Source organism: Centropristis striata, chromosome 3 (genome assembly GCF_030273125.1).
Source record: "Centropristis striata isolate RG_2023a ecotype Rhode Island chromosome 3, C.striata_1.0, whole genome shotgun sequence".
Lineage (NCBI taxonomy): Eukaryota > Metazoa > Chordata > Actinopteri > Perciformes > Serranidae > Centropristis > Centropristis striata.
Window position 1 is genome coordinate 12,281,869 of NC_081519.1, and position 27,220 is coordinate 12,309,088.

At 38.2% G+C, this 27,220-nt stretch overlaps 1 protein-coding gene across 2 annotated transcripts in view; it reads right to left on the minus strand.

The window, feature by feature from the left end:
- Positions 1 to 25,157, minus strand: part of camk1b (calcium/calmodulin-dependent protein kinase Ib) — a 41,181-nt gene extending 16,024 nt beyond the window's left edge. Inside the window, exons 1-3 of one of the 2 annotated variants that reach the window (XM_059329326.1) lie at positions 25,065 to 25,146; positions 22,279 to 22,291; positions 17,157 to 17,270 (exon numbers count right to left, since the gene is read on the minus strand). In XM_059329326.1, coding sequence (XP_059185309.1) covers positions 17,157 to 17,270; positions 22,279 to 22,289 — 125 coding nt within the window. In that variant the 5' untranslated portion in view covers positions 22,290 to 22,291; positions 25,065 to 25,146. Of the gene's footprint in view, positions 1 to 17,156; positions 17,271 to 22,278; positions 22,292 to 25,064 lie in introns of both variants that reach the window. The other variant, XM_059329327.1, reaches the window with a different exon arrangement.
- Positions 25,158 to 27,220: the final 2,063 nt, after the last annotated feature.

Here is a 27,220-nt window from a genome sequence, read left to right on the forward strand (position 1 = left end):
TTAACAGCAGAGGCAGACATTTCTTACAACCTCTGGTGTATTGGCCGAGGTCCAGAAAAGTTTTGACTCAGATCCAAATAACTACGTGCAACCCTGACCCCAGGTTTTGACTGAACATTACACAAATACAACTGGTAGTACGATTACAATGAGGCGTGAGAAGTGAAGGAACATTCTGACATGAATATTGATTTAGTCAAGTGTCAGCGAAGTGTGAAAGAAATGTTGCTGTTGAAGAAGAAACAGCATATGAGCCTACATTACTCCCAGCCACTGTAAGTTCCATATTGTTTTTTTGTGTGATTAAAATATTTCTCCATATAGTCTATTTAATGGTAAATAAGCTCTACAGTCAGAGTGCTCTCGGATTTATTACATTTATGAAGTCTCTGGAGGATAAGACAGCAGAGTATGTTGGTTGAAATAACACAAAACACTTGAAATTGTCATGACTTTACCATGATGCGATAAAATTTTGATTTATATGGCCATAATTGTCGTGTACATTTGGCAATATTTCAAATATTACTACACTAATCATAGAGGAACTACTTTCACACACTCTCACACTGGGATCTGTGCCTTCTCTATTTTATTACATATACTTTTGGTCAAAGACCTTAAGGCATACAGGGAAAACAGAGAATGAAGTAAACACTCGGTGTATGTACAGTATACACACAAGTGTATATACATATATAGGCATTCCAATGTTAGCCCTGATGCAAAACATCTGTGTATCCTATAAACAAGACCTTATTCTGCGTTCACGTCAAATGGGATGGATTGTAGAGATGGGAGAGATTCTCATGTGTGCAACTCCTGAGCATTAATTTCACGAGACAGCTCAAGACTGTTGGGACGACCTGGCTACGTCAAATCTTTCTTTGTTAATAATTCACAGTTAAGCTTTAAGATATGAATGTGAATGTATAGATATATTTATAGACCTGCGGTACTTTTACATCCCTGGCTGTCACAAAATGTACTTAAAAGCAAGAGGTAAACACTTTTTGTCTGTATTTAACTGCTCTTGTCACAAATAGACCATTCAAACCTCATCTGGAGAGGGAGCAACATTTCTCAAGGAAACTGGTTGCATTTTCACAGGGAAGTTTGCACATCAGATTAGCACATACTTCCTCTTGTGCTCTTCATCCATGCAGTCGCTCACTCAACATCAACTCATGCGGAAGAAATGTGTGTTTGTTTTGGAACAGGCTATTATCTAATCTTACTGCACTGACAGTGGTGCCAATAAATGTCGGCAGTATCAGGATCCTTACACACGTCTCTGTCTGCTCAACGTGGTAGGAAGGTTAAAGCGAAGTTAAAAGTCATGCAGATCACTTCAAACACACAATCATCCAAACACACAGAGAAAAGATACCCTTGGTTAAACCATTGTAACACCACAATGTAATAAAGTCCCCTTAAGGTGTGTCATAAAAAACCCCAAAAAATTTTGTGTCTGTGACTGTTTGTGTGTGTGTGTGTGTGTGTGTGTGTGTGTGTGTGTGTGTGTGTTTGTGTGTGTGTGGGGGGGGTATAGCTGTATGTGTGGGTAGAGAGAAACCACAATCATCCAGTCACTAGTTTCTAGATACTTTATCAGCTTAACAAACAAGGGAGGACTGCATGATCTCATGCCACTGTGACCAGAAAAGAACGTGCATGACCTACAGATCAAAACTGTGGACAACACCCTCTTCAGTGTGAAGCAACTGCTGTCCACAAATAAAATAATTACTAACAGAGAAGAACCTCAATACTGAATACTGCAACATTATCAATATACTGATCCACAGTGAGCTCAAAAGCTTCTAAGCTGTGTTTCTCAGCTCTGAAATGTCAGGTGAACCCTCTGGGCGCCACAGGAAATTGAGTGCATATTCAATTTTTTTATAAAACAGGACAATTTGATACACAATCTCTTATCAAAAATATTTTGTGAGTATGTCATCATAAAAACCAGACAAAACAAAAGCAAAATAAATAAATAGACAAATAGTACAAGTGAGACTAAAGATAAGGATTTGGACGGACACCTCCAGCAGAGCAGGTTTGTATTACTTTACCACAGCACAGTTTTGTCACAACAACAAAAAACATTTAATTAGACACCCAAATACACTCCAACACAATTCCATCTTGTGTTGTGTGTATTTTATTAAGTTCACCAAGCACACAGCATTCACTTTCCCAGTTGCAAATGTTTATCCTGATGCTGCTGTATTTACATTGGCTTAACAACCAATGTGGACACATCTTCAGTTGGAATTTCTACATTTTTGGCTTCATTAAATCCTTGTGCGTGTAACTACACCGGTCCAACGATATAATGGCCACAATTCATACAATGTGTGTTTCAGCAGACACTGTGAAAACTACAACAACAACAAAAAGACATACCACTCCCACTAATGCAAACATGAAACATACACATGCTGGACCCTGTGGAGAATTGACAAACCTTCTTCAACGACCATGTTGTTGTGACCCATAATGCAACTGACCTTTCCCACAATGTCCTCAACTAGACTGTGACCCTGTTACATTTTAACCAAACATATAAAGTACACTTTATACATATTAATTAACCTTTTTTTAAACCGTATCCATTGAATTTTTAATCACCTTTTTATGACTTTATGAACTTCAATGATTATGAATTTGTCTGAAACATACACTATGAGACAGTTACAGTGGGACTGAGTGATACTGAACATACAGTACAAATGTTCATTTAATGTTTATTAATTTATATTTATTTATTCTTTATATTCTCAGTTATTATTTCTAGAATTGGTTGACAATGTGATACATTGTATGTGAAGTGTATAACAATGCTACTTTAATAAAGTTTTTCAGCCTTTTTCTGCCTTCAGAGTATCTTGCAAAGTCACACTGAGGCAAAATTGGTAAAAAAAAAAAAAAAAGTCCAGCTTAGAAATTCACCATATCAGTTGCCATATTGGTAATCGGGTAATTTTCCCCTCATGAATCAAAGGGTACATAGTTAAACAAGTAGTAATTACAACTAGTATTACATCAACTACTTCTAACTTACAGTATACAAAAAGTATATTTAATCTCTGGTTCCTTCACAGACTTTTATCCAGAGTGACCTACATTCAACTTCACTGATGTGATCAACCTCAAAAGTTCAAAGCTAACAGAACACTGGATCCATTTCCTGATCAAAGTAACTATTATCCAGGGAGTGAGGCCTTGTGGTCACATCTCAACCAGAAAGTAAAACTGTCACTGAAAGGCCATTAGCATTGGCAGAAATCCAGCTGTGTGGAGGAGGTTGTCAGTGCTGCAAATTCCTTTGTAGCATCTGGAGGATTTACTTGACATTCTCCATGCTCCCACCGAGGGGCTCTGGGGAAGTGTCAAACAGTGGTTCAAACATAAGGAAAATCTGAGAACACTAATGTGTCTTTGACTATGGATAGTCCCATTGTTTGCAAGCAAACCCCTTCCAGTGGCACATAGTTGTTTTGTGAAGTAATGACACACTACAGCATGTTTTCCCTTTTTAATTATTCCACAAATTATGTGAAACTAAGTTCAGATGGACTGCAGAGAAAGTCTGTTTATCAGAAGCAGAAGTGTTTTACCTCCGACTTCCTGTTACCAAGTGGCAAAGCTCATTGTTTTCATGTCATCCTAAAAAATACTTCCTTCTTTCTGAGTGTCAGTAAACAGCAGGGTAACATTTTCATTGTGTTGGGCAATGACCCTTTTTTTAAAAATAGCAGCCCTCAAAACAGTGAGGAGGTACTATCTGCAGCTGAAAACAAAAAAGACCAAACAACCTGGTGCCAAAAGTGAGTTGAGTAGAGTCAAGCCGAACCATGCAATGAAAATGATGCATAATAACAACAACAACCATCTATCGCAGGTGAAATCTGCATATTGTGGACTCTTCTACAGGACATTTAATAAAACAAGACCCTTTTGCACACGATGAGGTTTATTCTGGGCATGATAGCAATACTTATAATAAGCTATTGGCTGGCAGTGGTCTGCTTAGTTCTACTGCCAATGCCACTTGCTTACAATAACAACTCACTGTTGTATCATCCATGTGATAAATGCTTAGATTAGAAATATATTCATTAGCACAGATGAAGAGGAGGGAGGTGAGCAGGAGGAGTATAGAATCAGGCTTGTTTTTTTATGTCTGATACATTATTTGAGAAATTAAAATAAAGACTTGAAAAGTTTACATGAGGGAAAGAATGCAGCTGAAGAACATGCTCCCACACTTACGCTCTATCCCATCTCTCATTGGCTCACGCACCCAAGAGCCTTTTTACAGACCATATTGTGGAAAGCCACAATTTTTCTGATACAAGGATAGAATGGTACAACATGCCTTCGTCCAGCTGTTGAACAGATGTCAAACTAACTGTCGTTGATTGGGGAAAAAAGTTCTACTGAAGAAAAAAAAACACAAACAAAAATCCACTTTTACCCTGCCACTGACTAAGTGCACACCCAGAAAATATGAAGAGCATAATTGTGATGAATATTTGATGGGTGCTGAGTAGTGTGGGGAGTTTTCTGAGAGCTTAATCCTAGCCAGGGTTTCAGCTGGATTATAAGGTAAACAACTGTGTTTGCTGAGCTGTTCCTGTTCCTAACAGGACATTCTTATCATCACCATGGGACCTGTGTCCAGGAAGAGCACACACACACACACACACACACACACACACACACACACACACACACACACACACACACACACACACACACACACACACACACACTCTGCACAGCTATTAGCTGCTAAACCCTCAATAAAGACACGCTTACTGCCACTATCCAAACAGCAGGGCGTGTTCTCAGAAATTCATTGTACAAATAGGTTACACAAGAGTTTATATGTGGACATACAGCAACAAAATGTAAATGTCAGAGTAAATATTTACATGCCAGTGAAACAACGTGTATTCCAGTGATGGACATTGTGCTATTGTGCGCTAATTCTCTATCCAAACACTCTGTATCCTGCACAAACATTCGAGAAAGAGCAGCCTTTTACCTTTCACTACCCAAAAAGTTCAAATATTAGCATAGTTAATTCACTCAGATCCTTATTACATCACTCTTCACTGTCTTTGAGTAAGCCGCTTGCTTAAAACACAGCCTTGGTGTAGCTTAGTTTCTGTCACTACAAGCAACCTTTTTAATGTGTGTATCCCACAACGCCTCACTAGGTGCATCAAAGGATTTCAAAAGCAAGGAATTAGGATTTCACATGCCATCATCTCTCCAAAACAGCCAACACAGAGGCACATGATATATGCAAAAAAGTACTAGCAGACCATCATAAGAAGATGTCCATGACACAGATAAAGTCAACCAGGCTGTAAACCTATTGTTAACTATTACTGACTGATTTTACATGTAAACAAGACAAACACAATCTGCAGAGTCTTTTTGCAGAGCCAAGCAAGGCCCACTCTCTATGCTATTTCTGCCATTTTCCAGTGACAGCTGAAGCTTGTTGTTGGACTGAACAGGAGGTTAGTCTCAGACTCTATTTCAATAAAACAGTTTTTGTCCTTTGTTACCATCTGCTGTCCTAGTCACATTACACAAGTTCAAGTAAACCCAAATAATATTTATGTTGATTTTAAAATAAACATGGAAGTCTTCTTCACATGCTGTGGTGTTTTGAGAATACAGAGCTCCCTTGATTATCTGCCATGTATTTGTTTTTTCACTATAAATCCCACATTTCTCAAACTCCAACCAATTGTGCCATCTGTCCTGCTGGGAAGTTGGTCAGGAAGGTATGCGAGCAGACGACAAAATGGTAACTGTGGAAAGGTCAGAGAGACATAGGGAAGGACCATCTGGTCCAATCAGAGCTGAGAGATGCCCAACTGTGTTTCTGGCCCCGATACATAAAAAGACCATCTTTGCTCTGTGGGCCCTCCAAACACAAAGATCTAAAAAAACAAACCACACTTTCTCTTCTTATCTGAGAATTAACACGATGCATGACAACTTAGTGTAAAAAAAACAATATAAGCTATATTTAATGTTGATCTTCATGGGATTTTAAAAGGACAATAATTCTATTTGGATCCCTTAGTGAAAAGGTTAAACCTTAAGCTGCTATAATCAATATTATATCAACAATGGATTTAATTACAATTTATAACCCCCCAAAACAGATCAACAGATTCAGCAGCTATTCTTAGCTCTACAGAGCGTTTTAGTGTCTCTTCACATCAACTTTTATATGGACAATTTGGTGCCAATTTGGGGTGCTGGGTGTTTCCATGCTACAACTCTAATCCTTTCACAGAGTGTTTTTAGTTCATTAACTGTAACATTTGCTCACCTAAAAATGTGTTGTTTAGTTTTCGATTGAAATGTTTTTCAGATAAGTATGTTTTGTTTTAAGCCAAAATTAGCATTCCCAATTAATATGAGCTCCACCATCTCTTCTAAATATGTTCACTTCTGGCTCAAAGAACCAAGATGGTGATGGGCAAAATGCTAAATTTAAGATATTAAAAACTACTCAAAAAAACAATGGGTGATGTCACAGTAACTGCATCTGCTTCTTTCAACGTCTATGCTTTACAGGTTTTTTTCCTTTGATGAAGGTTTTAGGTAATATAACCAAACACTCATCTAGGGAGTCATTTTATTTTATTTATTATTTAGTCTAATTCTCAATACATAAACTGTAAAATGGGGGTTATAGTTTGGTATGATTCAAAAAATGTAATTAAACACTTAACAGTCCATAGTAGGCCAAAATCTTATATACAAATCGAGTCAATACTGATACTGAAGCCCTTTGCTTGGATCCTGTGTTTTGAACTGATAACAAATATAATCTGTTGATACCATCATGTTTTATCATGTTTTACTCTTTCTTATCTTAATAATCCCATAAAATGGGTGTTGCCATGGTGCTGGTATTTTTGACTCCCTGTCAGTTACTGTGTCCTTTGCTGAAGACCTCAGTGCACTCCACACTATGGCTCACCAAGATACAATGTCACGACCATATTAAGGAATATAAAATATAAATATTGTGTTCTGTCATCAGCTTCAGTAGGGAGTACAGAGATGGCAACAAACAACTGTAAATTTAGGTATACATAACAAAGTTATGACTTAATTAATGGCCAGTTTGTGGTGTACATGGTGGTTGTGTGATGGAATCCTTACACAGTGTGAAATTACCTCTGAAATGTCCAGATCGGTCAGTATAGTTCACAGAACTTGTGGTGAATAGTTTTAGTAGGAACTATTTCCTAAGTACAAAAATGCTCTCAACAATAAAGTTTCCAGGAGCAGTATAGGCTACTTTTTCCAACAAAATACCTCTGATAAACCTACTGTGAACTATCTGCCAAACACCAACAACAGGCCAAATTAGTAAGTAGCTGCTGAAGAATTTCGAACATTTAGCAAGCGAAATACAAATATTTTGGTCAGGAGGCTAAATGGAGCTAAAAGTAGAGCACACGTTGGACATAAAATATGTCAGGCCACCAGAAACAAGACTCTGATGGAAGGAAAACGTTGCTCTGTGGTGGATGCTGGTGATTGTGTGCTCACACATTAGTGGATTAATGAATGCCACTTCAAGTGCTTTATTCTTCATTTTTGGAGAATACTAGCTCCAACTCTCCAAGGTTTCAAGTCCACTTACTGAAAGGAATTACTTTGAAACACTCTCATAAAAAAAAAACATCCCTGTCCAAATCGTATAGTGGATTGCAATTAAGCTGCGAAGCAAAGAACTTGCTTCCCAAAGGATTTCTAGGACCAGAGATAAAAAGCAAAAGGAAATTCTTCTCAAGCCAGTTTCCTGATATGTGGACAGCTTGTAATGTGGAGAAGATGGGCAATAAGGGATTATAACATTTGCGAAAGACTGTGGGAAGATGTACATGACAAGCCGGCAAGTGTACTTACAATTGTTAGGGGGGATGTATTGCTGTGAGCAGATGGAGATGCATAAGTGGGCCAGACAGTGGCCATATATATGTGTGTGTGTGTGTGTGTGTGTGTGTGTGTGTGTGTGTTCCAGGAACTGCAGGCTATGCCATGCTGAGCTGTGCTGTGCTGAGACACGGGCTTCTGTTCGAATTAGGTCAGGGCAGGGCTGAAGGGCTGAGGGTGTCATAAGCAGGGATGGATTTTCAGGATTGGGCTGGAAATTATTCCAAGTTGTCGTTTTTCGAAATAAAGGTTAAACGGTAATTGCCATCAACGATGGAGTGTCAGAATAAACCGGAAGCTGACTTTTCTTTTTATTCCTGTATTTTGCTATGGTTGATGACTTAAAGCTTAAACGACCTGGAGGGTATCCTCTCTAGCCTTTTTAAGCATAAATTATGTCTGAGCATTGAATCAAAAAGGGATACAAAGAGGAGGGATGAGAAGACAGTTGAAGAGAGCGAGACACAGTAGCGTGCCACAAGCCTTACTCATGACTCTAGTTTGGTCTTATCGGTGGCTGAGACATAATTACAAGGGCAGGCATGGTAACATGTTGTCCTGCATGTGCTTTGAGGTCCAGTACAGGGCACTGTGTGTGTCTCCTCCCCTTTAAGGAAGGAAGGTCATAGCTTCATTCTAAACCTACAGCTTAGACACAATCACATCTTATAACAAAAGAAAAGCTAAGCAGGGCAATGGCAAGTAATTTGTTCTTCTTTAGATAGGCCAGGGCTGTGCTAATGGGACACTCTTCTAGAGAAACTGAGACCTTATTAAGTGAAGATAAGACATATATAAGAGGGATAAGAGACAAGAGATATCATAGGAATACAACAAATAAATATTAATATAATATCAATTATGGGGAGAGAGGAAGAGGAAAAGGAGAAGCACGTACAGAGACAGAGATGAAAAATAGATGAAGTGGGACAGCTCTCATGCTGTGAGACTCATCTGCTCTATAAAGGTGACTGTTTCCTTTTGTCGGAACCACTTTGTTAATCATTTTGAATTCATTTGATTCTGACTCAGCACACAAACACTGAATAATAAAGGAGAAACAAAAATAGTAGACGCAAAGTCGCGCTGGGCCAAAATTCCCTCAAACCTCATGTCTGTGCTCCTCAGCGTACCTGCTCCTTTGCTACATTTTAAAATTGGTCACAGGCTGCTTTGCCTACTCACTATCTGGAAATCAAGAGGATAGACGTCACAGCAGTTAAGAAAAGTATGTTTCATAACAATAGGAAGTCAGAGTAATTGTGTAAAGTAAACGCTTGGTGCATCTAATTGGTACCAAGCGATATCTGCAACACAATAATATGTTGTAAGTATGTACAGTATTTTCATTAAATATTGCCATAATAAATGATTTCTGTTTAAATGTGATATCTGAACATAGACTGTATAATAGAAGTGGATATAGCCGAAGTGATGTCACCCGTTGTGAAGCATCAAGTTTGGCATTTTGGCCGTCACCATCTTGGTTTTTGGTAACCAGGGGTGACCATTCTTTAATAAGAGGTTGGAGCCGTGGAGGAGGACACTGATGTTACCAGATAATGCTAGTGCTAACTAGCTAGCTTGGTTTGCAAGGTGCATCCATCATTCAAAATGTACAACTGACTCCTTTGTTTGTTTTTTCATACAACCATGCAAGACAATTTTAGCTGATCAAAATGTTTCAATTAACTTTCATGAAGTGAAAACACACTGCAAGAGAGCCATCTTTCTAAGACAAAAGCACATCAGTTGCTATGGTAGGGACTTGTCAATCACAAGATAGTCACAGCTTAAGCATACCCGACATTATCTTTCATTTTACTCCAAATGGGACCATCATTTAACAAAATGATCATCATGCTGTATTGAGGAAGACTTAACAAAGCAATTGAGACCATTTAAACTGATCCGGAAAATGTTCACTGAGGTAAATAAAATATGTGAAAAGTAAGGTTATTTTCTCATAGACTTCTACACAATGCCCCCCATTACAACCATTAAAAATAATGCAGGATTAAAGCACTGGAGGTTGCCACTTGGCTCTGAATGGATGAAGTCCAAACTTCAATTCCTTTGCAATAATTCATTTAAGACAAAAACTTGATGTCCTCTACTTGAAGTGGCTGTGTACCTCTACTTCATCTGGTGACTTATTGCATATAGCATGTTGTCTTGCACCGTTTTCTAAATCAACTGTAAGATCTATCAACCTGCTATTTGCACAGTATTGCCAGCAGATAATCTTCATGAACATAAAAAAATGAGAACCTCTTTTTATTGAGCAACTATTTTTTCTGTTGAATAATTCCAACGAGAGAATCTGTATTATTTTTTCAAGTCATTTAACTCAGGTACATTTGAAATTAAGGCAGAGTCACAGCCTCACCTCTTGTCACACACTTTATAGTATTTCACAAATGCCTCTACAAGCACAAGTGCACACACAAACACACACCCATACACCTCTATGAGTGTCAAGTTATTGAACCTTTCCTCTCAGAAGCAGAGAGCCCTCAGCCCGAGTGGAAAATTAGTGTTAAAACCTGTGTAATGTAGCCGAGAGGGATGAGTGTGATGGCACAAGTTAAGCAAAAGGTTCCTCTTGTCACCACCAGATTATGTCCCAGCCACAAAGTACAATTTGTGAATCACAAAACAACAACAATCTGTATCGATTCTGTAAAGATTTGAAACACCTATTCAAATATATCTTGAGCATACTTGTTTAATGAAAATATCAAGCACAAATGCCACGGGCATTTCATCTTTGTGGTCTTTCATCCACTGAATATGGATAAAAAGGCAATGAGGAAGATAAGCTCACTCTGGAGTCGTGATGCACATAAAATTCTTCGGAAGGTTTTAATGAGGGATCTTCAGTCTGTCAAATCAAAAATAACAGCCTGTGGGCGAGAGGGCTCCTTGCTTTGTAAAAAGAGAAGATGTGTGATGAATGGGTGCTATGTGTTCATTCAGCGAGGCGGGGAGACAGACGGGAACACTGGAAGCAAAGGTCATTAAGAAGAAAACACGGAGAGGAAAGACATTGAGAACAACTATCAATCAATTACATATACGGACAAATACAACATAGTAGAAAAACAGACCCATAACTATCACTAAAAAGTGTTGTCTGTCCCTCACCCACACTTTCACTCTACTCTCCCCAAATCAATTGTGGCCAATAAGCTCATCATACAGCCAGTGAGCGCAAGGGCTACTGGGTCACCATCCGACATGAGTGGCTGAAAAAGGCAGGGGACAATCCATCAGCTCTAATGATTTTAGATGATTACATCATGCTCCCTTACCCTCCACTTCCTCCCATACCCCGTCCCTCTAGCCCCTCTGTGTTTTGCGACACAGAGAATCCCCCCTCGCTGCTCTCGGCATTCATTCAAATGTCAGAAAAGGCAACATGGCAACATTTCTGCACTTTGTCATCAGTAGAGAAACCCAAAGCTGGCAGCCGAGCTGAGTGTGGGTACATTGGAATAACAACAACAAAACACACAGCTACTGTTTCGGGGAATTTAATTTAAAAGTCTCACAATTTACAGTATACTACAACAATATTATGAGACATACAGATTCAGAATATTATTTATTCCAAATGACTACATCTATCAAAGAGTTGGTCGAGATTGAAATGGAAGTAGGATTGATGCACTGTTAAAACAGTTTCTGCTTTCATGTATAGAAATAATAGAGTTACAGCAAAATACATAAATACACATTTCCCAAATATGTGACCTGTGAATCTTAAAGCTGCCAGGTTTGAATGCTGACATACTGAACAACATATGCTTCAGAGTGCAGGGTAAGTCAATATTTGAAATAAAGCCAAGTGAAGCACCGGGTAAGCCACAACGTTCCAAACTTTCTAAGGAACAAGGCCTGGCTGGGTGGGTGTGTGCATGTATGACTGGTAAAGCAAAAGCTCGATGAAAATTGTGACATAGGGGTGTCTAATGTTCCCAAGAAAATAAATGTAAAAATAGATTGTTACTGTAAACTATGTATTATTGGCCAGAACTTCTGTAGAGGATTTATGGTCTGTTTAGTTATGTGTCCTGGTCTGGATTAAAGTTTTTAAAGAGCATGTTCATTATTTTTAGTTAGTTTTAGTTCTTAGTTTGAGGTTTTGTATAATTTTGTGGCTTACCGGTAGTGTTCCCTATGCATTCAAATCTAAACATATTTGGTCAAAGTATTTATGTTCCCCAAGCCCCTTGTGTCTTACCAATGGCGGTTAATATGTTGTTTGTTTGGAAAAGCAGAGTAACTTTAGAGGTACGAAAGCTGTGCACTGTACTGCTGTAGATGCCCGTTTGGATCAGTGACTGAAAGTCACAAATTAACACAAATAAACTAACAGATCGAGGAATCATTGGAGCAACTACTCCCGTATTTTGCAAGGTAAAATTTCAGATTTTGAAAAAAGGAGTCTGGTGTGCTAAAGAGAGTGACATGTATTGCTGTGGGCAAGAGCTGCAGCAAAACTTATTTTAGCCACCTAAAAACAGGAACACCTTAAAACATCTATTTCAATGTGCAATTCAATTATATGAAGAATATTTTCACCTCTTTACCTTGCTGCCAAACGGCCTTTTATGCCAGGGAACTGAAGCCACTGCTTATTTCAAAGCCACCAGACTCCATTGACAAAACATGTAACCTTGCAGAACAGAGTTGCTGGTCTAACGTTACCACCACCTTGTTCGATAGTTTGTCCGTGTTATCATGTGTCTCAGCTAGTGCTACTGTTCACAGCTCACTTTGTTAACTTGCGTCAGTCCTTTTAGTTAAGGCCATCTCCAATTCAAAAACCTGGAAATGAATGCCAATGGGGTCTGCCTTTAATTTCAGTTGAAAATGAAAGGGTGGTTGAACACTCTGGGAAACACGGTGTAAAACCAGGGAACTGTTAGAGAGCAGGTGACAGGGATGAGGAGCCAAAATGGAACTGGATTTGTGATAACAGGGATGTGGTTTAGTGCTGGACTAGACAGGGATGGACACAAACAGAACGAGAGAGAGAGAAAGAGAGAGAGAGAGAGAGAGAGAGAAAGAAAGAGAGAGAGAATAGATTAACATAAGTAAATGAAATGAGAAAAGAAGGAAGGCAAAAGAGGATTTGAGTTGATTGCAGTGACAGTGCCGTTGCCTGTGTGTGCATTATTAATTCCCATCTGTTTTGATTACAAAAACATGTGGCAGCAGATGGGGAGTCACAGTAAAAACCTGCAAATGCCACTGGTATCCAGTTTTAAGAGCTTGTTGTATAATTAAGTCAGACATTTGAAAGAACTCTTTTTTTTCTCTCTCTCTCTCTTTTTAAAATAACGTGTTTTTTATCATATGTAAACATGCTGTAAACATGCTCTGAAAATGCATGCTGTGTTTGCAGAGCCCCATACGTGATGAATCACAGGAAGAGTTGAATATTCTCATGTTTTAGATACGACGAAAATTTGATTCAGTGATAAGGTGGTTTGTAGCACCTACAGTCCATCTCCTTCATGGTTAAAATATCAGCAAAGGAGGCTCCTGAAACATGTACACATTTATAGAGAAATGTCTGTATGTGTGTCATTTTTTCCTGTGTTTTCCTGTAAAAGAGAGAGCGAGTTCATCTCTTGCACAATGCACACATATGCACCCGATGGAGGATTATTAATAGCAAATCAAAAACTTTGTTTCCATAGTGACTGTTTGAGTCCATTATGGAAAGTGTCTCCTGTTGTTACCAAGACAACGATCTAGCAATGGCAAATGAATGTAGCGCACAGCTGAGTGATGCGGTGTGCTGGTGATCTCTCTATAAACAAGCTCAGCACCAAACTGGGGCCAGGTGGAGGACTGGAGCGGGGACAGTGAGAGGGATGAAAGGACAGGAAAACATCGGTTCATCAGTTGTGCTTACATACATGCCATTGCTATATTTAACTGCATGTAATATTCCAGTTTTGTCTATGTACAAAAAATTATCTAAATATTTCAGAAAAAAGAATATAGATTGGAAGTAACTAGCACAGTGTTAGAAACTAGCCTCATTAGGTTGCATACAATTTAGCATTGTCAGTCTACATTAAAGTCACCCCTATTTATTTCTCTGAACTGAGGTCTACTGGTCTTTCTAATGGAGTTTGTCTGTTAAGCATATGTTGGCCAAAATCATTAGGCCTTTGCACATTTTGAGTGAGTTTTTGCCTTTATTAGAGTGTTTACATTAAAGATACCTCCAGGAAAGAAAGTACGCGGCCATCAAGCTGTCAGACTTTTGTTCCAATGTTTGTATCCGTGGTTAACTTACTTCAGTCCTAATCATGAGGTACTTACAATACTTTTTCTACCCCTCCATGCATCAGTGACTTGAGTGGCTAGGGAGAGCTTCAACCTCACAAAACACACTTAGGTTTGATCTTGGATTCAGTTTGTGTTCACGCAACTTGATCCAGAACTAACAAGGATGTGGGTGTGTGTAAAAGGTGCATCAAGAGAGACACCTTGAATAAACATCCTGTCTTATGACACTCTGCTCGCATGATGATGGATCATAAAACAGAGAGTAGTAGGATTAAAAGTTATACTTAACTGCAGTGGGCAATTTGTTTTCGAGAGCAAACTAGGGTCCAAATTGCTTCTGCCAATTTGTGAAAGCTGGGCAAACGCTTCACTGTGGATGGATAACAGGACCATTTAGACAGGAGGACCAAGTTGACCCCCGGAGGGGTCAAGAGGACAGAAATGGTCCTGTCTTGGTGATGGAATATGCTGCGAGTGCCAAATAACTTTTGGATTTGGACAAGTGTATTATATAGCTACCAGAATGATGTCCCTGTTCACTAGAGTAAATATAGAATGTACTGCCATATAAGTCAGGCCTGAGAGATGCAGCAAATTAGTTACAGCTCTACAAATGACAAGCAGAAGGCATGCCATCGGGCACTCTTGAGACAAATGGATGGCACACACACACACACACACACACACACAAAAGTTAAGAGGTTTAAGCGAGATTCCAAGAAAAGAAAAGACATCCAGTATTTATTATTATATGGGATTTAACCTGCCAATGTCTTACAAAAAAACATGTATCATTCGTTCTTTCCATTTTCAATTGGCAATCAAAATCAAATAATGAGAAGTTTAATGGTTATTTTGTTATTTGTTTTTTATTATAACACAAAAAAATGCTTGTTTTTCCATATTTCAATATTAGGCTCAGATCAAAAATATGAATAAATATATACGTAAATACGTATATTGGTTGGGTTTACGTGACCCAGAAGTGTAATGTAATATTTTACTGTACAACCTATATCCAAAGGCGTTTTATTTATTTATTTAAATCCACAGTGAACAGTTCTGTGAATATAATGCAATAATCTTCTTTCCATATTTATCTGGTATTTGGGCCTGGTTGTGTAACACTTTATTCTGAAAACTGAAAACCGCACATCGACACAACAAATACGTTTTTGGCATGACGCAATTTATTATTTCACGTGGTAATACTTTATCTCCTCTCTACGGGTAAGAGTTTTATACTGAAATAAAGTGAAAAAGAATGACAGTAAAGTGTTTATCCTTCATGTCAGCTCGCTTGGAGCAGTTTTAATGAATTTACCATAAATATCACAATACGGGCGCACTATATTATATAGGGGATGGCTGGTTGACTACGGAGAAGCGAGTGACGGCTCACTTGACCGCAGTCATGTAAACCCGACCAATTAAATATTAAAATCAAATTCAGTCCTGGAGCCCGTTTTTCCATTTTGTATTTTTGATCTGAACCTAATATTGAAATATGAAAAAACAAGTATTTTTTTCGTTTTTTTGTGCTATAATAAAAATCAAATAACAAAATAACCAATCAATTTTTCATTATTTGATTGATAATTTGCCAATTAAAAATGGAAAGAACGAATGATACACGGATTTACAAACACTAAGACATTGTCACCCATTTTTCATTTTCAGATCAATGGAAAATACAAAATTTTAAAAATCACCCATAAAATCTAATGTAATTTAATTCAGCAGCGGAGCAATAAGTCCTATCTTTGTAAAGTGTATCAAGTTCAAAGGTGTTACCTCCACGGTACTTTATGAGGCTGTATATTTAGTGCCGCTGCTTTTCCAGTGTTTCTATTGTCCTATCTACAATAATTTACATGCAGGAAGCAGAATATCAGACTGTCAGTGTCATTCTTTGTGGCTGGTTTGTTGACACAGTGTTGGCGAGGTACATCAACAGGGCTCTGATGACACAGCGTCAACAACAGTGAGCATTAGAGCATGACAAAGACATATCACACTGCTATTCTATTACTGAAGATCTACTGCAGGGTTGTTGTAGTAATTTCCTTTAAATTGCACACACCCACCACTCCCACATCATCCTGTTTCCTTGACAGCAAATATCCTTTTAATTACCAAGAGAAATAGATGGATCGAAAGATCTTAAAATGACTTTACTGGATAAATGTGGAATCTGAAGGAAATTGTTAACCAGCATGGAGAGACTTAAAACTTATACTTGAGACCCTTATTTGCTTAAATATTGTGTTTTTTGTATTTGTGTGTTTCAAATAAAGCACAAAAATAGCTGTTTGTGTAAACGTTACAATAAGAGATGGTCTGCTGATAATGCAAGAGAAATTTCATGCCAGAACAAATGCAGCACAAAATTGCTGACTGCACCACCTGATCTGCATTTAACTAATCTGTGCCACACCACCTACCTTGGTATAAGCAGATCTGTTAGCAGCCACGAAATAACCAAACTGGTAAAGGTCCATAAATGGCATTGCTGCTACTGCTGGCTTTCCACTGACACAGTTACCACATGTATGCTGATTGCACCACATCAGGTTCCCATTAGAGCCTGTTATGTTCGATTAAGCATCAAGCTGTTTATAGGGAAACTGACAGGGACAGCCCAGCATAAATGTATTCTGAGCAGTGACACATTTACAAAATACAACAAAACCTTGTCAGGAGGCTAGTTGTACTGTGATAAATTCATGGCCAGTCAGTTCTTACCAAACAGTCTATCCAGTAATTACTCTGTGATAATTACTTGCCCAAATACCTGCATGATAACTTATAAAATTCACAAGTGTTTTTGCCGCTGGCACTGACACACTTACGTTCCCAGGATCTCTTTGAAGTCATACTGATCCTTCACATCTGTGGTCTTCTTTTTCCAGGCATGGCAATCGTCACCCAGTGGCATCTTCTTGTTGTTACGGTCAGAAACAATACTAGTGAAGAAAAAGAGGATAGGAAGGAGAAGCTCATTAATACCTACAGTTTAACTGCTTTTACCCCCACTTACAGTAAATACAATACTGTTTATTTTTCTTATAAGGATGATTATAATATAAGGTAATGAAAAAGAATCTACAGTATTTCATAACTTTGTGGATTTCGTAGTGTTGACCATTTGTGACAAAACACTAATAGTATGCAATACATGATGTAATGTTGGGAAATACAGACATTACAGACGATTAATGCATCTTATAAACACAGGCAATTCAAAGTGGTTGGCATTAACAGTGTGTAAAAATCACAAGTTGGCGTCAGGTCCCATTGCTGTGTGAGCATTATTAAGTTGTTTTGAACCAAAAAAAAAAGCACTCCCAGCAGTTAATGGTCACAAACGGAAGTGAAGTAACCCACTAATTGTTTACTGCAATCAAATGTCATGATACCAAAAAATTAACTGATTAATTTAGATTCAGGCGAGGAACTGGCCTAAACTTACCAGACATGATACGACAAGCAGCTTGACAACAAATTCTTACAAAATTGTGTTGGTCTGTTACACATAGACAATTGCACGTGTCTCAGGTGACTTAAGAATGTGGTAAATCCTGCTTCCTCTCTAAAACCATTTTTTACACAAAAACATATCATATTGCACAGGCTATTGAACACAAGCTCAGGCTGAATTTCATCCATTATTCTGAAATACTTCTCACAGGTAAACACAGTCAATATAGTTTGTGTGAGTCCTGCAACTTTAGGGTGGCTCCTGCAATGTTGTGGTTACTTTAAAGTTCAACATGGATGACTGGATCTGGTTGAAACGCATCAAATTTATTCCAACATGTTATGAAAATGTATGTGTTGTAGTCAAATATCTTTATGATCTACAAGAATGGAATGTATGGCCCACAGGGCTAAAGGCCACTGCCAACATCTACTAGGTTAATCAGTAAATTATTGTTTCACTCTGATAACCCGATACCCGACACCTTTTACTGTAGAAGAATGAGTTATAATATACAAGTATGCAACGGTCCACCATTTTATACCACATGGACTTTGTCTGAAAAGCCAGACTGTTGTGAAGAGTCAAAACTCAGAAGCTTATCCGTCTATAAAACGTCAGCTTATCTGTGGTGTACTTTTAGTGAGCTTGTAATGCTCAAGTTTAACTGAGGTGAATCCAATTAGCTTCACAAACAGGGCAGCATTCAAAATCTTGCAAAGGTCCCAAGGTCCCAAAGTGTAAAAACACTCCTACCTTCAAAGGCATAGTCTAGATTTTTCTTTAAAAGGGGGTTCTATGAGGTACTTAATTATAGTCAGCATATTACCTACAGGAGATAGTGACTGTCACACAGCACTGTATAAGTATACTCAGAGGGAACTGAAGCCTTTATTGGTGCTTTTTTTTTTAAGCTACCAGAACCAACTGAGAAAAAATGGTAATTTTACTTCAAAACAGAAGTTGCTAGTCTACTGCTGCCTAAAATGTTAAACTTGTTTGCGTTATTGTGTGACTTTAGTGAATCCTAACTAACCCTTCAAAATACCAAATCACACAATTAAACCAACTAACTAACTGATGCGGAGGTAGTGATAGACCAGCAACTCCAGTGTTTTGCCGGGTTAAATTACTGTTTTGTCAATGGAGTCTGAGAGCATAGAACGGCTTCAGTTCCCCTCCCATAGACAATAGGGCAGTCTGATGGGAAGATAAAGCACTGAAAATATTCTTAATATAATGTACACTTTAACTGATATTGACATTGCTTGGCTTGCCTATCCTCAGGCCTTGTTTTCCAAACTGGGAACCTTCCGACTTGTGAGTAATACACTGACTAAGGATAAGTATCTCGTAAAACCCAACTGCAATAAATCCTAACTATCTTTGTAAGGTGATACAAATTGACTTCACAAACTGGGCCAGATCAAAAACCATGCCAATGTGTAAAGTATAAAATATTTATGAGTTAAAATAAAAGATAAAAACAATGTTAATTCTACTTTTACCTCACTCGCTCATATCTTTCAGAAGAAGTTACATTCAAAAGTTTGTCCTCACCACGCTTTCAAGAGCAGGACTTATCACAGAGGAGCCTGCTGTCAAAGCTATCATCATCTAAACCCAGAAAGTGCCTATAACTCAAGACCTGGAAGACTAAAATAGCCTTGTTCATATCAGCATGCCTTTCTCCTCCTCTGTTCCTGCTGCCTGCCTGGCAACTTCACAGTCTGTCTATATGAGATGATGTAATGTATTGTTCTGGATTGTACAAGACTAGATAATAGCTCAGTTAATCATTTCCCTATTAGTTCAAAGACAACTCATTTAAATGCTGCATTGTGTGCATGAGTGGCATTAAGTGACAGACAGGGGCGGGCCTTACACTGCTGTTATCTCAGAATAAATGTTAATAGGACATGGCCTCTTTAAGCTGCATTGAGGTACACTCACATGATAGCTGCACAAACATACACACAGTCACAAACATAAACATGGTGGCCCTCTCGCCGCTTTCACTAATGTCAGAAGTCGGCTTCATGCGTGTTGTCATGGATAGCCAAAGGAGCTGCTATTGTTTCTGAGAGTTGACATTACTCCACATTAAGGTGGAAATCATTCTGGTCACTTTGATGGCTGGCTGCAATGTGTTATATTAGAAGAACACGAAAGCATCCGTTTGTGTGGTGGTGGGATTAGAAGGACATGTCAGACACAAGAATTGGTGAGAAATGATAAAGCTGATCTAGGTATACACGACAGACACAATCTTATGTAAACTCACGATATAACAAAAGTACCACCAACAAAGCATACAGTTGAACATTTCAGTTGATATCATCCATCATTTCCTCTACTGCATTTTGCATGCCATTTGTAGCAACTGAAGTAAACGGAAGTATCTCTAAACTTCTCATGATCAAGCAGCATGCAAAATAATGTGCTTAGGGGAAGCAGAAGGAGGAAGTCCAGTCTAATGTGTGTGAGGGCTTTGCCAGTTAGTCTTCTGTACTGGGGCTTCTGTCTGTTTCTGGAGTCTTATAACTTCTGTAGGGGACAAACAAACAATACGCAGCAGACTGTAACTCTAGTCCCCAGTACATCTTCAACTTGACACCAGTCTCTCTCTTTGGGAATTGAGGATCCATTACCAAGCATGATTTTTCCCCCCAATGTTCTCATTGAAAAATCACCAAGAGTAGGTTTATAACCATCAAATCAACATCTGAAAATACAAAAGAATAAAGACAATTTTCTGTACAAAGAATATGGGAGTGGTAATATATTCTGGCATGTTGAGATTCATTAGTGTGGTGAGGCTGATGAGCTGGTCAACACAGAAATATTTTACAATTATGTAAATAATCATTGGTTTATTATTCATTAAGTACAAATATAAATAATTTGCTGCAACCTCTTAAAAATGAAGATTTTCTTTATTTTAGATTGCTGTATCACAACCAACCCCACTGGAGGGTATTACTTTGGGCTCTGGTAAACTGTGATACATTTGGGGCATTTATAGACTAAATTATACTTTAAGGAATAGTTTGGATTTAATTGTATGAGGTCCACTGGCATCCATTGTCAGTGTATTACCAATAGATTGCAGTCACAGAACACACAAGTTGCTGGTCTACTGCTGCCTCTATCTTTTAGTTTGTTTGTGTAAAAGTGTCATCTTGTGAATCTGAACTAACCCTTTAAAAGGCCAAGGCCAAGCTAAGCAATCTAGGCAGCAGCAGACCAGCAAATCCTGTTTTTAAAATTACTGTTTTTTCTCAAAGGAGTCTGGTAGCTTTGTCAAAAGCCAGACTAGGCTACAAACAGTTACAATAACCCCTGCGCAAACTCAAACAGGGGCCGCCTGACAGCAAGGTAAAGCATATTGTAAATATAGCAAACACTGAAACTGATCTTGCTTTTTTTTTTTTGTAGGTGGACCTTTTTAAAGGTATAAATACATTTTGCTGCTGCCCTCGTCCATAGCAGTATTGCTTAGATTCTGTGTCTGTACACAGTCTGCTTCTCCAAACTGGGACGTGCCGACTGTTATCTACTATAGGTAACACACCGACTATGGATAATTACCTCATACAACCTCACTTTAATAATTCTGACCTATCCCTTTAAGATGTATCAAGAAGGATTAATTGTAAATAAGAATAATAATTGCAGCTCTAACCGTATCTCCTGTTCAGCATTATTTAGGGAGGGCATTATAGTACACCTGTTCAGAAAGTAGTAACCTTTAGGCTAAAAATAACTGCAACAGCACAAAACCATTGGAAGGAAACACTAAAGCCAGAGAAACAATGAAAACACCTCTCACATACTGCTTGTTTGTAGCATCTCTCCTTGCTCTTATGGAGATTCATGGAGATTCATGTTAATTCATGCACTGAGAATGAGTGATATTAAACATCAAAGTCATTTAAAATCTACTGTATGAATGCATTAACACTTGTTTGTTACCGGTCAGTTTGTTTGTTCATGCCAGAAATCTACAGGAAATACTAGCATGCACCTAAATCTCCTTGATAACACTTAAGTGGCACAAACAGTTCGATGTGTTTGACATGAGGTAACTTCCTATTACATTTCTAATAACACATTTCAAGCAGTTGGAGGTTAATGACAAAGTTGAGCAAGGGTGTTTGTTTATCAAACAGGGAAATGCTATAAACAGCACAGTAAGGTTCAAGTTTAAAACACGCAGGGGCAGATTGGAGCGAGTTTAAAAATGTAGGAGAGTAAAGGAGAGAAACACATGCAGGTATCATATGAGCATATAGAAGGCCAAAAACTGCCGTTCATGTCCACTGATGACATGAATTTTGGCCTACGGGTGAATATAAGCTGCTCAAAGAAGAAGCAAAAGGATTGAAGAGGCTGGAGATGCACAGTACCATAACCACATTCCCTGACTACTATGTGACATGCAGCATTCATTATTGTTTAAGGTTTACACAAAAGAGAGTCGCTGTACTCACTGGTTTCCCATTCCTGTGATGTGCAGTAGACAGAAGAAACACACAGTGTACACACGACCACAGTTAAATGTGACGAAATGACTTGTGGTTATGGTGTCAAGAGCGTGAAATTTATTTTTTGCATTGGTGTTGAAACTTTCAGCAAGACTTACAAACACACAGACACAATAAACATACAGAGAAACAAACTTATGGAGGTAATGTTAAAACCAGATGCATAAAAGTAAAATAAAAACTTGACAAATCTTGAACACATATCTGGTCAAATACACTTATAATTTCATAACATGTCTCTAGAAAAGTGCCAAAAACAAACTGAGACACTTACAAGTTTGAAAATATTGATTTTGGCTTGTGGTTACTACTACTATTATTCCATATCTCAGCAGACAATCTTCTGCACAGCTCAAAGTTCTGAGAAATTCCGCTGGCAAGTTATGAAAAGACTCCTGTTAAAGCAGATTTACTTGTGTACATCAGAAGCCAAATAGTTTTTATAATGATTTTATTTTACTACATATTTTAGGGCTTTGTTCGGTCAGGCACATAGTGAAATCTATGATCTTTTAGAGTTTTCAGATATGCAGAGGCCAGGACCCTCTGGATCAGTCTTTTTTACATCCAGCTGCCCATTTTGGATCACATTTCATAAAGTGTAATCCATTTTTGTAGGACAGTAATCCTTTTTTTAACTCCCAAGATTTGTTTGTAGTTAGTCTATTTTTAACCTTAAAGCAACAACAAGAACTTTCATTGTGTGTTGATTTGGGCGGCCCCTGAGGACAAAAGCAGTAGTGTTTTCAGGAGCACCATCACCTCATGATGTAAAGATCAATCTGGCCAGCACGTGCATCTGTTTTGCAAGTGAGTGAATGAAAAAGCAGCTAATTTTTGGTACTATTTTTTTTTTTTTTTAAACACAGCTGCTTGCAGTGATGAGGTAATGTATCTAATTTTAGCTATGTAAGGCGAGTAACTGTTAGTTGATGATGGTGAAACAAAGTTAACTATGTTTTAGCTACGGACTTTAATGCATATTTTAATGCAAAACCACCTCTTGCAATGTGTTGCCAGATAAAACAGACACATTACATATCTGTCTAGGAGGAAGAGAAGCTATTCAGGATCAGTTTTGAATTCTTTCAAATCCCATAATTCTGTCCATCTATTGAATGTCCAACCAAGGTTTATTCATGTCTTCTCCCATGCTCTGCTGTCCCTTTTAGCTTTTTTTTGTTCTTTGGTCAAATCATTTCTTTCTCTCTTTGCTAATTCTGCCCCAGAATCAGCTATAACCAAATTGAATATGCAAAGATAGGCTTTTCCAGTCTACATTTTGTAAATCGTTTAGTCTGATTTCACAAGGAATTGGATCCGGTGACAGGCATTAAGATTAACTATATAAATAGAAATGGAAATAGCCAATCATCTGACTGATGGTCTCTTTTGCTTATGTAGGTCATAGAGAGGCATCAGTATTAAATTGAGATTGTTTTATGACCAGTTAACAAGTCCTTGCAGCTCCTTTATTGGCTTTATTGTCCCTTTAGAATTTCTGGGGTATCTCACTAGAGATACACACACTGACCACAGTGAAATGCATGCAGCTCAAAGAAGCTGGAGCCAGAACAACAAAACTCCATTCACATATTTTGTACATCAAATAAAAATGATTAATTGGATCAAACAGTTAAACTGACAAAGGGTCTCTGCAGTGGTGGGCGAGTGTTTTATTTCCTGTGAGCCGAGAGCAAAATGTTTAAAAGAGAAGTGAAGAGGCAGTTTGTGACTCCCTGTTTAATAACTAATATTGGAATCAGAAAACTATGCAACTAATCTACACCGTCTATCCCTCAACAGAGGACTTGTCCCATGCAAAACTGCATCCATCAACCCCGTGCATCCACTAGCTAACAGAGAGATTTACTAACAGCCCTCTGATTGGTCAGTTGGTGTCAGTGACGCACAACAAATCTCCTCTCAAAGTGAGCTTATTAATTGATAAGCAGACTTCTCTTTACAAGATCCCGTAGACAAGAGAAGCTAGGACGAGTGTGAGTGTGTGTGTGTGTGTGTGTGTGTGTGTGTGTGTGTGTGAGTGAGAGAGAGAGAGAGTTGAGAGAGAACGGCAGATGGAAACAGAAAGAGGGAAGGAGAATTGAGAAATGAGGGAAGGGGCAAAAACTAAAAAAAAACTAAAAACACGTCATGGCACGTTAAACTACTGAGAAAACCTCCAAGCCATATATACTGTAAAGATTAATAACACCACCAAGGCTCTCTCAAGAGACTTAGTTAGAGTAATTTACATTTGGTCAGACCACACTGAATAATTTGCTTTATTACATTAGAAATTCAGAAAGCAGACTAGTTATTCTTGTTTGGAAGAGTCCCCTCAGTCCATATTCCATGTCAGTATCTGATCATCGAAACCGCAGCTTCAGTTACATACAGGTCCTCTGCATTTGAATGACATTACATCTGCATAACGAGACTGACGGGTAACTTCAGCAGCCTCCAGTAGCCTACAGTAAAGCTGAAGCGACGTACAGTTTTAAAGTAATTAAATCTTCCTCAAAGAGTTACAAAACGAACGAAAAGTCCCCTTAACACGAAGTGAACGTAAAGCGCCAGTTAAGGTTAGCGTACATTTCTGATAAACGTTGCTAGAAAACGAGCTGTCAAAAACCCCTGGCAAGAAACCGCGCTGAAACATCCATGTAGGCTTTGACAAAGGGTCGGGGTTAAAGTTGGTGTCATGACAGTGTAGCTACAGCCGTGCCTACCTGAAATTTAGCAGCCAGTAAAGGTCCAACAGCCGTGTCCAGTGTCCGTCTGTCTGTCTCTACAACTCTGTGCGTCCTCACACGGAATCTGTACTTGGCAACCTCACCAGCAGCACTCATCCTGACGTCACCCCAGGGCAGGACGGCCGGCGGGCCAATCACAGCTCGAGCTGGAGCGCACAGGTAAACAGTTCTGAAACGCGATTGGTCGCCTCTCTCCACCCGTGACACCCGTACTGTACTTAAAATAAAAGGCTTGGAGGTGAGTTGGTGTCATTGTGCAGCCTCTGTATCGGTACTGTGTGTTTGTGAACTTTACAGCTGTATAGCTGTATAGTTCACAAACACACAGTACTGGTTGTCATTACGAAGCATAGAATAGACTAGTATGGAATTCAATTTTAGTCCATCTTAAATAAATAAGTAGGCTAAGCATATGAAATTTATAAAAGAAAAGGCATGTGTAATTAATAACTGAGGCAATAAATAAGGAATGTAATTTTTTTTTAAGTATTATGAGTTGCCACAGCTTTTTACTGAACGGCCGTCTCTGTGAAATATAACAGCTACAGTAACTTGAAAAATATGAATATGGGGCACTGAATTCAATTTAAATCAGACAACAACTGAGACAAGAATTTGCTAGCTGAGTCCCCCGGACTCAATAACTGTGGGATCATGAAATGAAAATGAAATTTAAGTAGATTTGTGAAAATACTTATTAATTGTATAGGCCTATATATTTATTCCTTTATTATGGCATTTCATAGACTAGTAGCCCCAGCTGCTGGTAATAGAGGTGCTCGTTTATACTGTGTCATGCTCCTATTTCATACACAGTATGTTATCTATATGTAAATCCTGCATGCTATTTATATTTTATATTTTCATTATTATTATTGGATTTAATTTCCCTTTATTTAACTGCATTTATCAGATTTGTCCATATTCATGCTCAACTGAATCTTTGAAGCTTCTCTGCATCTTCAGTGAGTTGCTTTTGGACGAGTGAGTGCCTTGTTTGAATATTGTTTGATTATGCCAGGATAAAACCAGCAAAGCCAAACTAGCTTTAATTTATTTATTTGTGTTGCTTCAAAAATGAAGCCCAGGATAAAGTCCACAAAAAACGACTTCTCCTTGTCCATTGTTCACCCTGCCAGGCGCAAACAGACTTGAGTGCAATGAATTTTGTGCAGTCTCAGCTCAGTGGTGGTATAGTGCTCCATCTACTGGATTGCGTGGCCACAGAAAGGATCTGCATGAAAGTAGCAGTAGCTGTAAAGTCATAGCCATGGGCGTTGCACATCAATTTAAGTGCATTTTTAGGTTAAATAATGCTTTGTTCATTTTTACAGGGCTAAAATATTAAAAGTTATTGCTGCTATGCTTGGATAACATTTTATTTATTATGTTGATATACAATCACATTTATAGCGACACCATGAAGTACAGCCCTTTGCATTAAAATATAATGCAACATAAAACTGCTCCACTGACACAAAACAAAGGGGGAAAAAGGAAAACAAGAATCCTCCTCCTGTTTCAGTAAATGGTGATCTAGGCCTACAAAGTGGAATTTGTTTATTGCAATTAATGTGGAATACAAGTATATAAAAGAAGAAAAAGTCTTGCAAACTCAGAAACTACATTGTCTAGAGAATTTAGTCGTTCAACTAATATGAGGGGCCTTCATATATTGCTATATTTAATGTTGTTTCGCCTTTTGTGATCTTTTCAAATGTAAGGCTTGATAACATCTCTGTTATGCATTGCGTAGCACTTGGTCTGTGACATATGGTCTATAATTTTGTTTGTTTGGACTTAAGCACAAAAAAAAAAATGCCTTTAGAAATGCATCTCTGTACTGGGGCCTTGTATTGTGTGTGCTGGCTTAATTAAACACAATTAAAATGAGCCTATTGATTACACCAGTGTTCTAATTACACCTCTTACTTTCCATCCTTTATTAACATCATAAAAATAGATTAAATTGAAGTCTTCAAGGATTAACACAAAACAATGTGTCATACAAATACAGAATTTATCCAAAACCGTAGGGGAAAAATAGATTTATTTTCATAGCTCCTCATTTAAAATACATATGACATTTATTGATCATTTCACTCAAAAAGGATGTAACAAAGGATGGCTAT